General features: G+C 41.4%; 1 protein-coding gene across 7 annotated transcripts in view; it reads right to left on the bottom strand.

Annotated features, from left to right (window-relative positions):
- Nucleotides 1-17,732, bottom strand: part of Heph (polypyrimidine tract-binding protein 1 heph) — a 459,111-nt gene that overhangs the window by 156,415 nt on the left and 284,964 nt on the right. Inside the window, exon 1 of one of the 7 annotated variants that reach the window (XM_077414713.1) lies at nt 2,896-3,036. The exons of the other annotated variants lie outside the window; for them this stretch is intronic. Within the exon in view, the coding sequence (XP_077270839.1) occupies nt 2,896-2,973 (78 nt within the window). The 5' untranslated portion in view covers nt 2,974-3,036. Of the gene's footprint in view, nt 1-2,895; nt 3,037-17,732 lie in introns of those variants that run through there. 7 annotated transcript variants of the gene reach the window in all.

Raw genomic sequence — 17,732 nt, forward strand, 5'->3', positions numbered from 1 at the left:
TCGCTTTAATTAGCGCGCGCAGCTAGGAGGTTTCATTTGCATCTTACGGTCGGGAGAAACCTGCCAATGCGTTCCCATCGATCCGGTATAAAATTGATAGACGATCGCGGTAGCGCGAAAAACTTGTACATAACGAAAAAGTTACACATCGGCGCATTTTCCTAATGTATCAATTAAATACCGTGCACGTTAATTTGTCATTAATTAGCTTTTATCATACAATACAATGCACTAATAATATATGAATAATTAGTCCAACGAATTGCGTGCTGATAAGTATCAAAGTAGCTCGCCTTGTCGTCCGCAAGTCTCATAAATTACGTCGAACGAGCTTTTCACGGTTTCTTCCAAAGTACGACGACAATAAAGGCAAGAATATTCTATCTTGGAAAATTGACAGGCGGTACAAATGAATGAAGTAACAAATGGATTTCCAATTTCTCTCCGTCAATTGTTGGGAGAATTAATCCTCTATGAAACATAACTGATATCGGTGATGTGGGAAGAATAACTGACTCTGTACGAGGGATATGACGTACAATGTACGTCTTTATCGCGTGGATTTACTTTTAAAACAATGAACCCCATAGTGAATCTATAAAATACCTGCCAACCGGAAATACCTGATGCCGTAACCTCCGTTCGTTGTCGAACGTAAAAATGACTTCTCCCGATTACCTAATATTTAATTTCGGGGATGGAACGGGATATTCAAATATCGACGATGTACTGTTCGCCGACGCATGCAAAATAGCGAATATGTGTTTGCCAACGAGGCGTTTGCGGTATAGCCTTTTTTTTTTCATCGCCGAGTGCCATCCCCTTCTCGCCATACCCGCCGTTCCGTACTCAACAAAAGTTACTTCAACCGGGCCACTTCGCCCCCATCCCTCTCTCCGCCAGTCTTTTCTCTCCCCTTCGTCTCTCAAACTTCGTCCTTACGCGGTTACGCCATTCGACCTCATGAATTTCAAAATAATGCCCTGGCCCGCTGCCTACAAAATACGCGCGAGCATCCTTCGCGGGAGAGCAAAGCCTGAGCGCGAGGACGAATTTCGCGTATATGTGTATGCGGGACTCGTGGTGTACACAAGTGCGAGTACTTTCGCGAAAACCAAACACAAGGATGGGAGAGACGCACGCGGAAAATTCGCCGACTGCGTTCCGCGAAGTAAATTAAGTTTCGACGACCGCAACTTCGCGAAAAAGAACTCGGTAGCTCCGGGTAAATAATCCAGCGCAATATGTAACCGTAGCTTATTCAATGATAAATCTGTTCATCCGAGATGCGGAGCATCTCAAACTCTCTTTCAAATTTCTCTCCCCGTAAAAAAAGTAGCACGGCAAGGAAAATTAATCAACCAACGCGCGGAAAGAAGCTGCCGTTTATCGATCGCAATTTTCATCGAAATTCCAATTCTCGCGGAGAAGGTGAATGTTCGAAATTACGCTTGGCTCGCAAATATTCGTTTCTCCTCCAGCATCTATTGTAAGACACCGCGCGTTGCAATCTTGAATCCTTGATTTGAAAATATAATCTCGAGACAAAGCTTTTCGACCTCATACGCGAGATGAGATTCTCTCAAGGGCTTTCCACATTTCGCGTTTTTATCACGATTACGTCTCGTTCGGCTTCATGAATTTCAGAATAACGCATTTTTTTAAAATACGTACGAAGCTCTCGGAGAAAACAGCAATAACCGGCGACCTCGAGCATTACTACTCTTGTGCCTTCTCAGCTACGTTTTGTGAGAACATAGGGTGAAATAAGGATAAAGGGCACGCAAAAAATTTGAAGGAGGGAAAAAAAAATTGTTTTAATCTTGCATATCGTAATTTACGTTCTGCGAAATATCATCGTGTGTGAACAGAAAATGATTCGCGAATATTATTTGGTATTTTCGATGTAAACGATATGAAAAGAGTAATATATGTATAAAGTAACATATGTATATAAATAAAAAAAACAATAAGGACATAATTAATATTAATGTTTTGTAAAAAGATGAATAAAGATCGCTCTGTCCGGTCTGAAGTTATTTTGCACTTGGAGCCTTTATTGCCACCATTTTTATTATGAGAAGCAAATTGATGACAATTACTTTTGATATATAGCAATTTCGCTTAACCAGGCGATTGTCTTGGGAAAAATAGAGCGACAGTAAAGAGATGCCGCGTCGATAGGAGACGACCCGGAAGAAAAGTCGCCTTTACGGACGATTATCTTTGAAATCTTTGGGGAACAAAAGGGAGAAACTCGCCTAATAAAGGCACGAGGGCTTAATAAGCCATAATCGCGGAAGAAAGTAGACTTACCGACGGTTTTTCAAGAGGTACTTAAGAGTTCTTCGTGCGGGCTAAAAAGCTTTGCGCGAACGACTGCGACGATGACGACGACAGCGGCGATGAGAAACAATGAGAGAGAGAAAAAGAGAAAGTATTATAGTTGCACAAAAATAAGATTCGTCGGTGCCGGGGGTTGTATAGCTGCTGTGCGAATCGAAGAAAAAAATACGAAGGAGCGCCAGTCTCGGAGCACTTCTCCAAAGGGATTGCGTTACGCGAGTTTCAAGAGCGCGAGTGGTCGATTGGCAAAAAAGCGTTTAAAGAGCTGGAAAAGTCAGCAAGTTCTCTCCAAAACTGGGCTATCAGGGCAGGAAGTAACGTGAATTCTTGAAAACTAGCGCGAGTCGAAATGAATCGTGAAAACGCGGGCCGAATCCCGCGGGAATCCCTTGAGAAAAATTCCACGGCGGCGATCCGTGCGCGGACGAATTGAAAGTCTAAGACGAATAATCAATTTTTGTCAGAAATCCAAAATTCTCGTATTTTCGCGCTCTATGGAAATTTACTCTTCGAGCCGCGCCAGCACAACTCCCCTCTCGCGTATAGTACCTTTATCTTCAATTTTCTCTTCTTCTTATATTTCGAATTCAGCATTTTCATCATTTTCTTGAATATCTTCTTGAACATCTTGAATATCGGTTAGGATCAAATCACAGAGAGACGTATTATTGTAAACACACAGAGCGCCGAGGAAACGCGTCCGACACTGACGGAGTTTAGTTCGATACTGATAGGAAAGAAGTATACTGTATACATGTCCTCGTTCGAGGCTGTATTATGATGACAGTTGTAATTCCAATGTTCATGGACGCTTTAACGTTCTTATTTATAAAACGGGGAATATCGGTTGAATTGACAAGCATGCAGACAACTGTAAGTCAAGCTTATACCTGAAACGTTTCACGATACTTAAATCTTAACGAGATTTCAGAAGATTACATTTTTCGTGAAAATAAAGTGATAATTAATTAACAGCAAAACGGCAATACGTTTCCTTATATGTCTCATTCGATTGGCTGTGTCGGTTTAATAGACGGTGAAAGATACACAATATCGCACCGGATGTACACAGTAGCCGTTATGGTTCTATTATGCCGTTGCGGAACCACGAACGATACAATTCGGATTTTTCCGCAAGAGAGCTCGCGACCACCTTCATAATTCCGTTACGGAGAATTCCACGAAAAACGGCCCCGCGGGAAAAGCCGAATGGGAAATTTAGTCGGCCAGGATGCGATTAAGGTCGAACGTGGCGCAGATGAAATTTCAAGCATCGCTCTCCTCTCGTCGATCCTTTGAGATATGCTTCGCCATTCATGCGCGGGATATCTCGATCTTGCTACAAAAGCGCGTAGCTATCGGCCCCGATATTTCACCTTCAACGTTGAAAATGCGAATCTTCACCGACAAGCCGATTTCAACGCCTTCGAACAGCGATATATCAATCTTATCAGATCTGCACGTTTAACTAAAATAATAATTTTCTACGTTGAGCGCGATTTAATTTAATTTGATTGAGTATCTTCCGGATTAAGAGACGCGCGTGCAGATTTATCGATAATCTTTTAATCTCTTAAATCACAACAATACAGTTTTCCTTTAAAATATATATTAATCGCTTAATATAATAATAAAAAAATAATTTTGTTAATTTGTCAAATATTAATTATTAACATTCTGCATTTAGAAAAAGTAATGTGAATTTTGAGAGACTTTTATTTCTTTTTCGCCGTGGCTTTCTTATATCTATTCAGTCTTTCAATCTGTTCAGTTAAAGGATTGTTGATTAGAAATCATTGGCAGAATGTCTGCAGAAGATAAGGATAAGCTAATCTCGGAGAAGAGCACGATTCAAATGACATAACTAAAGGATAAAACGAGGGAATAATTACCCATCGATTAACAAAGAGTCTAACTAATTGTTCCATCAAGAACGGCAAAAACGCTCGATCGATCTCATAATAACGTTCTATTTTCCTTATTCTTGTCATTCTTCATTTCATCGTCATTTCATTTCATTGCGAAAACTTTCCGCGTATGTTTATATTTGAATTCGTAAGAAGATGTCTTGAATCTTATTTTCGTAATAATAAAAAATAATGTCCTAAATAAATTAGAAATCGTCTCCTTTGAAGGAAATCTTTAAAGAAAACATATTGAGGGGATGTTGACCTCGTTTCCAGAACAGGAATGATAAAAGGCGGAACACCACGAAATGAGCGATGAAGTCGCTGAAAGAGGTCCAATTACCGTACGTGTCACGGTGTATAACGGAGAAACTTGTAAAATAACGCTTTTGCCGTCAGCTTGATCGTAAAGACTAGTTTACAGTTTCGTCTTTGAGCTAAGTATATAAGAATAGACGAACGAGAGAGAGAGAGAGAGAGAGAGAGAGAGAGAGAGAGAGAGAGAGAGAGAGAGAGAGAGAGAGAAGTTCGTTCTTCGAATGTGTTCAGCTATAAGCAGTATAAACGCGATTTCCCGAGTCCGTTTCAAAACGCTTTAAAATCATTAAGAAATAAATGTAAGGTCCCATTTTTACTAATAATAAGAGTAGTAAATCGACACGAGTTTATTGAAATTACAAAATATAGCGAGATCGGAATATTCGATTATGTTTATCCTATTTTCAGTAAGGAAAAGCGGAGATCGTATTTTTGCTGAAGAAAAGGATTTATCGAAATTCAAAATTCTCTCCGCAAAACTGATTTACAAGCAAGCGTGACGTAAGCGAAAGAGGAATAAAGCCGTTTCAGTAATCGCGCATTTTTCGTCAGCGCGATGAAAACGAGGCCGTCTCGTCTCGGTCGATCGACGGTAAAACGACCGTTTGGAGCCGTTCTCCTCGGGATATATAAGGGCAATTATATTGGCAGAAACGACGGATGGATTCCGGAAGCGGAAGGGACGTCGCCCGATTGTCCGGAAGGCGGCGAAGATTGCCGTCGCCAGCACGTTTCACCAAGCCGATTTTCGTCTTTTCTTGTCCATTTCAGACCTCTTGTCTGGAACTCACCTCGTTCGAGAATGTCATTCCTAACTCGTAGAAAGTTCTTTTCGCCCATCTCCCCGTCGACGAGCTGGTAAAAATCACTCGGGAGTCGAACAAAAATTCGCAGAGTTAATTTAAATTGTTATTTCGTAACTTTTGTACCATATGTATTTCACATTCTCTTTTTTTTTTCAAACTTACAAAAAAATATATTCAGTTAAAATATAAGAACCGTGCGAAACTTCAAACAACGTAACTTCCTGAAACGAGCTTTTTAAAAAAAATTGCTTTTTCAAAAAATTGTTTCAACGTTAATAGTAAAGTCAATTTACCGCGTATATTGCAGTCGCAATTTTATTCCGATAAAATATTCTATCTACGTCCACACTCTTGTTCAAACGACCTCTCGACATCGCGCTTAAACTCGACCAGGCGTTAAAAAATTTCCCGGTAATTTAAATGTTAACGTCGTTTCAATTTCGAGGTCTTCGAGGACCCGTGTCTGTCCGAATACAATACCACTATATACTATGCGCGCGCGCGCAAACACACATCGAATTCATCCCCTTCCGAATTCCTACCACTTCGCGGCCTTGTCGGGAGCCGGCAGCCTCAGTCGACCGCCGCGAGCGGCGAAATTGGATTGTTATTCTATTTTCGAAAGCAATTTGCAAGTGTTATCAAAAGTTTTCGGGCCACGCCTGCCATTCTCCGGCTCGCAACCCGACCCCAGCTGCGAACGCGCGAAACCAGCACTACTCCCGTCCTCCGGTTCGGTTTTCCTTTTTCGCCTTTTTCGCCGAGCTGAGAACGCGACGACGCATCGGCGCGACGCCGATGGGCTCTACATCTGAATTTCGGATTTTCTCCAACGCATCTCGCGGAGACGAGCGCGACGAGAGAATCCGTCATGGTAAGCTCCTTTCCGAAATTCGCGGCGACGCGACGACGCGTTTATTGGCTCTTAGACCTGGCGCGCGTTGCTATTTTCGCACAATTTGACGCGAAGAAATAAGTCTGTGCGGATGAAAGTCTACGCAGGATACATCCGCCACAAATCTCATCCTTTCTCTTACTCAGAAGAATTTTTTGTTAACATAAATTTCCAAGTTTTATAATTCTTTGTGGACTGGAAAGTAGTTTTATGAATTAACATAACGTGAGCGCGCGATGAAATTTTCAGCTTCAATTACAAATTGATTCTGCTATTATCATTTTTCATCTGTCCCTTCAGATTCCTGATTAAATTCGATCTGTTACACGAGAAGAAAAAAAGTTAAATGGTTATTATTTCGCTACTACGCTCAAGTAAGTTGGAGTTCATTCATTATCCATATACTATCTCAAGGGACAACAGACATTTCCATTTAATCCCGGGACACGTTCTCCACTTTATCTTGCGACCCAATGCGAACCGTTTTATCCTCGACTGACGATTGTGGAGATCAACAGATGGTCGTTCGAACTTCAATACTTTCTCAACTTCGTCGGGAGGGAGGAACGCACGGAGAACGGGAGAGTGTCGTCGCACGGAAAAAAAGTTCCGACGATGAAAAAAACGGAAGATGAGCGAGGAGAAAAAACTCGGAGACCCGTAATTAAAAACAATCCCTTATCCATCGGCTCGCGATGTAACGTACACATTTGCGCGTGGCGAACCTATTTTCGTCTCGTAACACCGTGGAAACCCGTCGTATGTATAGCTACGCGCGCCGGTTATTTTCTGAAGTTTGCGAAGTAATCTTGGATAGATCGTCTGGGATACTGAAGGGAGCTTGAGCCCCCGTGTCGGCAGCACGGCGTCCCAGCGAAATTTTATCGTCTTGAGAAACTCGCCGTCACCTCCGTATTCGAGATTTCGTGCCAATAATGGTCATTCGAGCGGCCGAATTGATCGCGAATAAATTTACACGGACGACATTAGATATTTGAGGATTTTAATTATTTAATTAATTTTCAATTTAAGTTTTTCAATAAAATTATTGAGGAAAACGTTATTACGATTAAATATTTATTACAGTCACAGTATTGTATACTTATAGTGTATACTTTGTTGTCTTAAAGGCGCGAACTAAAAAGTAAGCTTATAATGCTGCTTTTCATAATCTCATCATTTTCAGTCTTTAATATAAAACGCATATCATTTAATTATGATTAAATGGATTCAGCGACAGTAACCACGTTACTCAGATTCAAGTACAACGATTCAACATCAAGAACAATTTTTGTCTATAACGCAGAGGAAACTGACATCAGCGAGAAATTTGTCGAGCGAACGTCGCCGCGCCGGTGGGCCTCCTTGAGATCGAGCAAATCGGATTTCCCAGACTTAACGATCAACAAACGTTGTAACTGCGACCGTGGCAGTTCCCGTTAGACCACCTATCTCGCTCCCTACGGCTTCCAACGGAGACTACCCCACCCTTTCGTTCTTCTTTCCCCTCGAGCGACGGATGGATGAGTTAAGTAATTCCATTGGACGACTCGGAAGGGCCCGGCCAGTTTTCTCTTCCCATCAGTCGGGAGTTCGTAACTATGTCAGAGCGTTTCCTCGACTTCCGAGCCGCGGAATTCGATTTTAATCATTCATCGCGTTCAACCCAAAACGATTTCTTTTCCCCCCGGTCGTTCGTATCCGTCGCGGTAAACGATACTGCGAGGCAGTCTCTCTGCGAGCGGGTTCGCGATAATAAAGCATGCTCCTTGTCGGACGGACAGACAATTTACGTTCCAGTTAAGTCCGCCGCAGATTGCGACCCCAACGAGACAATTAAGGAGCGCGATTTTAAAAAGGAGCTTGCAGATTGTTATACACGGTACGAAAGAAAGTTATATCTGAGGGATCAAATCGCTTAAAATTATAATTAAGACTTAGTTCGGCAGCGTCCCGTTTCTTAATTATTTCTTATATTTATGTATAAATAATCTTTATTCTTCCTTCTTTTCGAGGACGTTTAACAAGATATTACAATCAATTGTCTTTGATGGTTTTACGCAAATATGGTATATATATATATATATATATGTAGGTCCAGAGGTATGTTCCGGGACTGTTTACGTTTTTTGAAATGTACAGTCCTGAAATATAACGCATATATATGTAATCAGATTTAAAAAACTGTCCCGAAAATTGCCGTAGGACATCAATTTTTTCCAGGACAGTCCTGAAAACTGCCAAATGTCCCGGCGAGCCCGGAATATACCGATATCAAAAATAAAAGTCCCGGAACATACTTCCGGACCTATATATATATATATATATATATATATATTTGTCGCATTGATTCAATCATTTTTTGAAAGTTAAATAAATAAACTCTGAACTAAACTTCCTACATAACGAAGAATTCTTATTCTCAAGGATAACTGACTAGTCACTCGGGAAGTTAGCACGCCTTTGAGTCCCTTCGAGAATGAATTCCGGTTCGACAGTTCAAAAGATACCTGAAAAGTTTACGCGAACAAAAATTTTAATGTAACGACACGTCGACAAAAATATCTCTGAAGAAGTGGCGTATTCCAAAAGTACGAGTTAACAATCTGAATAAATTGCGCATTGAGCGCGGCGAAGCGGTGCGAAAATCTTGCAAGTGAATTCTGCGGGGGATTCAGTGAAATAGAGTGTAAGATAACGATGCAATTACAGCTTTTTCCATTTTCCATTTCTTTTTTCCCCTTCTTTACACGAGATTGTTTATGTAACAGATACGAATCTCCTCCCAATAAAATTATCGTTTAACCGAGATTTCTCGCCTCTATTCATTTCCGTAAATGTTTTCAAGATCGGAAATCATAAATAAATCACCGACTATATATATATATAACTGTATGACACTCGCGCACTGATCTCCCAATGGCATTCTCGAAATTTGTATCACTCTCGTCAGCGCGTATTATTTTTCAAAAAACACTAGAGGCTCGGCGAGATTCGAAGCGAAGCGAGAGGACATACGAGCATCGAGCGAGGCGTAAATCAAATTCGAATGTCCCACGTGCGCCCATGGGTCGCGAGAAAAGCGTGCGCGAACGAACGCACACGTGCCCGCGGGAGATGAAATACGTAAATATGGGAGATGAAATACCGCAAAGAACGGGCGGCAGCTTGCGCGACGAAAAATCCCCCCGAGTGTCGTTTTCAATGGTGTCCGGACCTACCGAGGGTCTCTCTCTCTCTCTCTCTCTCTCTCTCTCTCTCTCTCTCTCTCTCCTTCTCTCTCTTTCTCTTTCACTCCCTTCGGACTCGCCGCCCTTTTCGCTCCCAAATCGAATAAATGCCATTGCGTGAACTACGGAGCTACAACCGAAGACAATTGGATTTTAATTCGATTCTTTTTCCCGTTATCTCTCGTTGTCATTGCTATATTGTGCTGCCTTCCCCTTGCATTCCTTCTCTATCTATCCATCCAACTCGCTTCACCGATAACCTGTGACGAGAGAGAGAGAGAAAGAGAGAGAGAGGGAGAGGGAGGGAGGAAGGGAGAGAGAGAGAGAGAGAGAGAGAGAGAGAGAGAGAGAGAGAGAGAGAGAGAGAGAGAACAGGAGAAGAGAAGGCACACGGTAGTTCCCGGGTTACAGTGTTCCCTTATGATCTCGAATTTCTGGCAAGATTGGATTACGGGCTTTTCAGTGTTCGCAAAGAACAGCGCTCTTTATTATTTAATCGATCGTGGAATTAAAACGGAATTCAATTACGATTGTTGAGGTGAAACGACTTGTTCCCACCGTCCGTCCGCAATTATTTTCGCTTCTGCGGTAAGATCCGTTCACGTGTGCGATACCAAGTAGCGGATAAACCAAGTTTATTTGGGTATTATACGTTAGCCGAATGATTTTCCACCACAACACGCGACGATTTAAGGACTTCTTCGGGATAACGTGGGCAACTATAAGACGTTAAAAGTACGAAAAGATTCAGAAAAAAAAAATTATCTGGAAAGCAAAAAAGGTATTCTGTTCAATCTCAATTATTTCGAGACAAATAGCATTTTATACATCAGTTACACATCTGTTTCCTTCTTTTTAATTCTGTTTCTCTTTCGCGCTTATATAGCCACGCTTGCATCCTTTCGATTATTCCCCGAAGCTTTTAATCCACCGTTGAATGCGCCGCTGTTTCGAGAGCATATCCAGCATACTCGCCGATGGTCATTTGAAAAGCGGCACTGAAGGCACCGCGATTATCCGCGGGGCGTCAAAAGCCGCAGCAGCCAGCCACCGCCGCCGCCGCGCTTGAACTAATATTTAAGCAGCGGCTTAAATCGGCAAATGTAGTCCCGGTGGTTAAAACGACGCTGTTGCGAGCTCCGCCCGGTCGCGGATTAACCCAATATACCCATCCACTTTCGAAATTAACTTGGGCCGCATATATCCCGTAGCGTAACGCTGCGTCTCGATATGGCCGACGCGAAACGGCGAGATCGCTCACGATGGTGGAAGAAAAACGCAATCCGCGGCGCGTATTCAGCTACGCTGAAATATATTTCATCATACGATTCTCTATTTAAGTCTTTTAATTATTTTCAACACACATTAATTATAACAGATTTAAAATAAATTTTGTAAGATAGAATTGATTATATTAAGTATTATTCTGCCATTATTATATAACTGCAGTATTATTTAATGTTTAAACAAAAACAATCATTAACTCGAGTTTTGTTGTATAAACTATAGATCCCCGTCTATTCACCGCGTTACGTTAACGATATTTCCCTTGATCACCGCGAGGAAAACAATAACACGAAGCAGACGCGCGGCGCAAACATTAAATTAATTAGCTCGCGTGAAAAGTAAGGCGCACAATCGCCGACAACCGTTTAAACTGGCTTGGCTAATTGCCCGCCAAATTGCCGGGGCTGCACCTTCGTGCAGCAACGAGAACGCGGCAAAAAAAGTGATGCAGTAGAAAATTGAGAAATAACGTTGCCCCCTCATCTCCCTGAAAAACTCGACGACACTTCGCCAACTAACTTGATTTACGAAATTTCCATATTTATGCAGACGACCCTCTCCCCATCCACCTCGAATACACCCACCGCTCGCCAACCATCCACTCTCGCGTTGTATATATCCGCGATCCCCTGACCTGCGTGTTTCTCCCTTCGGCCCCTTTCACCCTCCCGCACCCGTTTCTCTTGTCGGAATCGCCTCGGGGTGGAAAAGAAAAAAAAAGAGAGGGATCCTCCCGTCCATGATTAATTTAAACGCGCGAACGTGAAAAAGCATTCTGATCCTCAATCGCTTTTCGACGTTGCGTGAAATATCGGGAAAACAGGGGGTCGCTATACCCGCCGCTCTCCCTCGTGCCCCCTCCTTTCTCCCCGTGAAATTGCGTTGACATCCAGGAAAAAGATCCAACATGTTGGGGGCCGGTTTGCATATTCGGGAAATTGATGAAAGCTCTACATAATTCATGCCGACGCGAAAGACCCGTTGTTTCGCCGGATACAAGAACGCTACTCGAATCGGCGATAACGATATGGTTGTAACGTATCAATAAATTGCAAAAGCGGTGTATTGAGACAATGTTATATTTGCTTAGAGATTATTGTTCCATTCTATAAGTCTAACATATGTCAGATCAAAATTTAACCCTAAAATTTGAATTTTAGGATCGAAGTACCTAAATCAAGGCAATCAACTCTCGCGATCTTTCCATATTTAATACAACGCAAGAACATTTTGGTGCTTCACACACAACACATACACACACGGAAAATTATAAGGCCAAAGTTCCCGCCTTTGTTCTCGCGATTTTATAATTAACTTATAATTAGTAATTAATTTACAATTTTCTTATTATTCAATTTCAACGTCACTTTTTTTGCATCGCAAGAACGTCAAGCGGAAAATAGTAAAAAAACACCAAGATGGATCAAACTCTTCTCGTTTTCCATATACCTTCGCGCCTGTTTAGCCGACGAGAAAATTGCCAGCTTCATGTTCTCTTAATCTAGTTCTCAATCACGTGGAAGGTTATATAGTCCGCGTGAAATGGAGTGCAATATTATAGCAATGAAGCAGTCGGGTGTTTTCATCCGAGTTCGGCAAACATACCGTCGCACGATTTTTCGCGCTTCCGTCATTTTTTTATTCAATTTTTTTTTAAACCGTTTGATCGTCTCTCCCCAAAACTTGGTTCTAGTTCATTTCGGGCAAACAGGATTCGAACCCCGCGTCGGTTTATCGGGTCGAACGGCTACACACTCGCGCCGTTCGATATTACATACTTACACCGTATTTTCCCCAACGTTCTACTGTCCGCGAGCGCGCTTTCGCGTTTCTCAAACATAAAATCGTAAACGCGCTTTCAGGCGCGAAAAAATATCGAACAAGACGCTGTGCCGCATTCAACACTAGAGAGACACCAATATATATATACACGTACGTATGTATATGTACGTAATATATATTATATATTCGGAGGGTGAAACGTCGGTGTACTCCCCTCGTTGTGGGGGCTCATCCAATATTTACCTGACCAGACCATTGAATATTCTCTCCTAGCAATATACATTCGGAGTACGACGTAATGCCCGGCGTCGTCGTCGTCGCGTTACCCGGAGAACTCTGTGTATACAGGGTGTCGCCGATCAACAAGCTTTACGATTATGTTACGCACAAATTGACTGAAGAAAGGCAAACATCATGTCAACGGCATCTATTCTTAATCAAAGATCGAATAAAGTGGCGACGTTGCCAAACAGTCCGCCTCGCGTTGCGTTCGCATTACAATTTAGAATCAATAGAATAGAGCTAGGACGTTTGTTTCGAAATTAAAGAAAATATGCTTCTCTCGATTCTATCGACGTGTCCGATTCTTTATCTTCTGATCTCCTGCTTCGGAAAGGAAAAGAAAAGAAAAAGAAGATGTTCGTTCCACGACACTACGTATATACGACACGAAACCACGCGAAGTACCAACCGGAGGACCAACGGCGAGCGGGGGTTGCTTAGGGCCGGGCTGGCGGTATCGAATTTTCACCCCGTCTGAGAGCAACTCGAATTAATACTGCACGCGATTGCAACCGACCGCGCTCGGCCACAGGGATACGGAAGGTCGCGGGTCATTCTCGCGGAAACGAAACTCGATCTCGTGAGAGATCTGCTTTTAACCGCATCAAACATGTATCGTTTTTGCCTGTCCCTTGCATGTAATCCTCCGTGGTGACAAAACGTCATCGCCGGGCATGACGTCGACGTGTTCTCGCCGCGCATCCCGAACACGGATCCGATGTTATGAGGGGGTCGCTGCAAGAACGGAATTCGAAAATCATGTCATTTTTTCTAATCTCTCCCGCTTTCTCCGTATCATTCTTGTATCGACCGTGTCACGTCTCGCGTAATCATGTAAGATCCCCACGAAACATTGATATTCCGAGTACGTTGACAAGATCGAACCGCACAATACGCGAAGAATTTCAGATGGTATAGTAAAACCACGGCGATGAGCGTACGTATACGTCGGCTTAATTAGGACGCGACAGTAATATCGCGACGGAAATATCGTGGCAAGAAATCGTCGAACGGAGCCGCATCATCTTTATTCGTGCCGCAGTTAACCCAGTTTCCAAGATCAATATGGTCTCGTTACTACCAGGTTAGTGTAATACATCTTTTATTTTCGTTGTGAGAGTTTAGATATCTCCGTTATGATTGTCGTTATTATCCGAGTTTCATTTTACGTCTTATACGGTTCGCGGCATCTTTGAAACAGTTGCCATTTAACGAGTGTGTATATAAAAGAACAGAAAAAAGGAGGAAACCCAATGTGTATATATATATATTTTCGTCGACTTGAAGTATTAAAAATATGATTCTTAATAAATATATAATAATAATCATATAAGTTACAGCCGAAGTATATAAGCTATTATACCATAAAGGAAGTTTCCATAAATAAAAGCGCTTGGGAATTAATGATACATAACGCTGCGCGCAATCGAGATGCACGAAGAGAGCGTACGTATAATCCCATAAATATCTTGAAAATATCGAAAGTACGTCAAATATTGGCAAGTTTAGCAAACTGCGGCAAAACATCGGCGTTATTTTCAGAGCAAACTAACGTGTTATTCCATCTGGAGTAAATACCTGGAGGAGACGAATCACGCGGAGCCCCGGAGTTAACGCAATTTCTTCAAGCGCGCGCGCGGTAGATTGATTAAAAAGGGTGCGCGATCCTTTCTCCGGGAGAAGAGATGCTCTGGATTCGCCCCGCGTGAGCCGAGACGCGCGGCGGCGCGGCGCGGCGCGCCGTGGCGGCGATGCCACGGAGTTTAATCGAATAGTTCGTTTGACCTGGATTTAATCAAGATGTCTATCGCGGATCGATATCCAATTGCAGGACGAGTCTGGAGATTCTGTCTCGCTCGTGTACGCACGTGAATCAACTGCATCGAAAACAGCGCTGACCTTTTAAATAAGCCGACTCACGGAAGAAAACTATATCGTTTTATATCCGGCCATATCGGCGGTGAAGGCTAATACGTTTTCAGATAACAGCGTATCGAGCAGTTGAGTTTCGATGAACTTGACGTATATGTTTAAGTGCAAACGTACTGTTATATCGATTCCTTTCATTATTCTACGTATAAAAATATCAAGGTGAAGTAATCGAAAGTGAATATACTTTATGAGATGTTTCAATTTTATATTAAAAATATGACAAAATTTAAAATATCTCAAGAAATTCTTAAGGAAAGAGAGCTTCATTATAGTGTTTTGGAAACGTCTCGACGAGATCTACAACTTTTATCTGAAGAAAGAAAAATCAAATTCCATTTAAGAAATTAGTCGCCTTTGAAATTTCTTGAAAACGACGACATCTACGACATGGCACATATCGGAATCGTGTGTCCCCCTTCAAGCCAAACAATTTTTGTCCAAAGCATTTTTTTCTCAAATAAAAAATAAAATAGTTTTTAAGGTAAATTAAAATAGAACACTTCGTATATACATATAACAGTCGACTGCTGTTTCTACTCTATCATATTCAATTTCAGTGATGTCAAATATACCTATCTATAATATTAGCGTTTATCTATATTTTAGTTCTGCCAATATGACACGCGTGTATGTAACATACGCGAAATATTTTTTCAAACAGTTTTAAAATATTGCTGGTATTAAATGTCGATTAATATTCTCCGTAGGTACTCTCGATGTGGTAACGATTCAACCAACCCACTTGACGCAATAATTTGTAGCTCCATTCTATCGAAATTATTAATGCGAAAACTATACAGGAGTAGCAATTTTGCGGCGCACAAAAGTGGCGCTCGAAAACGTATATCTCGATCAAAGAACGCGAGCGAACATTACGGACCGATGAGTCGGCCGATAATTTTCACGATAATTGATTAATTAATTCGATTCACTGGAGTCAAAATATGCTTGAATAAAGCCGCTAATAGATGTATCAATTAATAAAGTTAACCGAGAGTTGATAACACTTTGTGTAAGTACTATGTGAGTCATTTGAATTCGCTTTGTATGATCGGTCATTCTACAACGCGGGTTCTCAGAGACCGAGACCGAGCGGTCCAGCGGCGTGCAAGGAGAAAGAATCCAGCTTATATTCTCAATCCCTCGGTATCTGAAGTATCTTCTTATTTCGCCGGCATCATGCGTTATGAAAGAGGTCATTTCGACGGCGACGCCGATAAGCGACTTGTTTCCAGCGTTTCATCGGGAAGTGTATCTATCCTCTCTGGCTGATCATTAATTATTGACGATGCAATTTGGCACTAGCAGAATGACGTCCCTCGCAAATGTGGCGAATTTCTACATCGAATCGAAGCCGATTGAAAACCTACCTAATCAATTATTGCTGCGTTGTTGCTATTGAAATTCTTGTTTTTCTCGTTTCTCTTAAACCACTTGATCTTGAAAATAATAGTTACGTATATGTTCTTAGGTACGTTATACAATTAATGTATATTATTGCTCAAAAGTATTTGCCGCCTTAAAGTAATTTGATTAGAGATGAGTTTATTAATAAAATTTTAATAAAAAGGCGAATAATTTGCTACTTGTCTTTATAGGTGGTTACATGTTATTTAAACAATGATTTGACAACAAAATAGAATTAATTGTTTTTAAATTTTCGCCTCATCAATGTGACCGTCATGTTTTTTATCACAGCCTTACACAGTTTTGGTACCCTTTTGATTAACCCCTTCGTTGGCATTGACGCAATAGTGCGTCAAATTAATCGGTGCCCTGGTGTGGCATTGACGCAATAGTGCGTCAATCTTTTTTTTCCTATTTAGCTTGCTCCGATTTGGCATCCAAGTCTTACACGGGGGTTTTTGGGGTCGCTGATTACGAATCTGAATTTAAAATTTGCAAATTCAAAATAGCGGATCCAAAATGGCAGATAAAAACGCAAAAAATTACTTGATTGGGATGAAATTTGCCACTCGGAGGTTTTTGGGGTCGCTGAGTGCGAAGCTGAATTTAATTACGAGAATTTACGAAGCTTGAGTACTGATCCGACTTTAAATTAAACCGTTTTTTGTATTTTCGTCCGCCATATTAAATCCGCCATTTTGAATTTTCAAATTTTAAGTTCAGATTCGTAATCAGCGCCCTCAAAAACCCCATCTCATCAAGGTACAAATTTTCAAGATAAAAAATTTTCCTGCCATTTTGGGTACTTTCTGTCGAATTCTCTCCGCCAACGTTTATTTTGTGATTGATTTTTGGTTTCTAAATACACCAACATGTTAATCTCAGAAAATGTATTTATTATTTGAGATTTTCCGTACACAAAATAATTACGTGAAATTAGAAAGAAAGGGATACCAACATAACATTAGTTTTGTATAATAAAGTAACAATGAATGCATGCCATGCAATAATCTACTTTAAATTAAGTTTACTGCAAAAAAACTAGAATTTTTTCCATTTTTTTCTGAACTAGCAAATACTTTTGAGGTAGTGTATTAGTCATATTAGATCTTAATGATTTTTCTTTATCTCGCAATGCCGGAACAAAGAAAACGTAACCGTTGATTGCGGAAAGAAAACTAAAAGGTACGTAACAAAATAATGCAGAAACATTTCCAACAGCTTCTTCATATATCCTCACTTTCTTTTTATTTCTCCGACGGTTACACATACGAACGCCACACGACAGGATTTATTTAGCGAGCTTTTCGATCGAATGCGGCATCTGTATATATCTACGCGCGGCGTCGAGTCGTGAAACTTGCACGACGTTGTTTCTCGTCCCGAAACTCTCTCCGCGCCTCTTCCTTTTTCACGTTCCTACCCATCTACGCTCGCGTATCCCTTCCGACGGTCACGCTAATTCCACCGTTAATTGAATCGTTTCTTGCACGTCCAGTTTATCGTTGATTCGGTGCGATGAGAACAAATCCTCGAGTTG

This window comes from Temnothorax americanus, unplaced genomic scaffold, assembly GCF_048541705.1.
Source record: "Temnothorax americanus isolate GAGA-0224 unplaced genomic scaffold, ASM4854170v1 Scaffold37, whole genome shotgun sequence".
Taxonomy (NCBI): domain Eukaryota; kingdom Metazoa; phylum Arthropoda; class Insecta; order Hymenoptera; family Formicidae; genus Temnothorax; species Temnothorax americanus.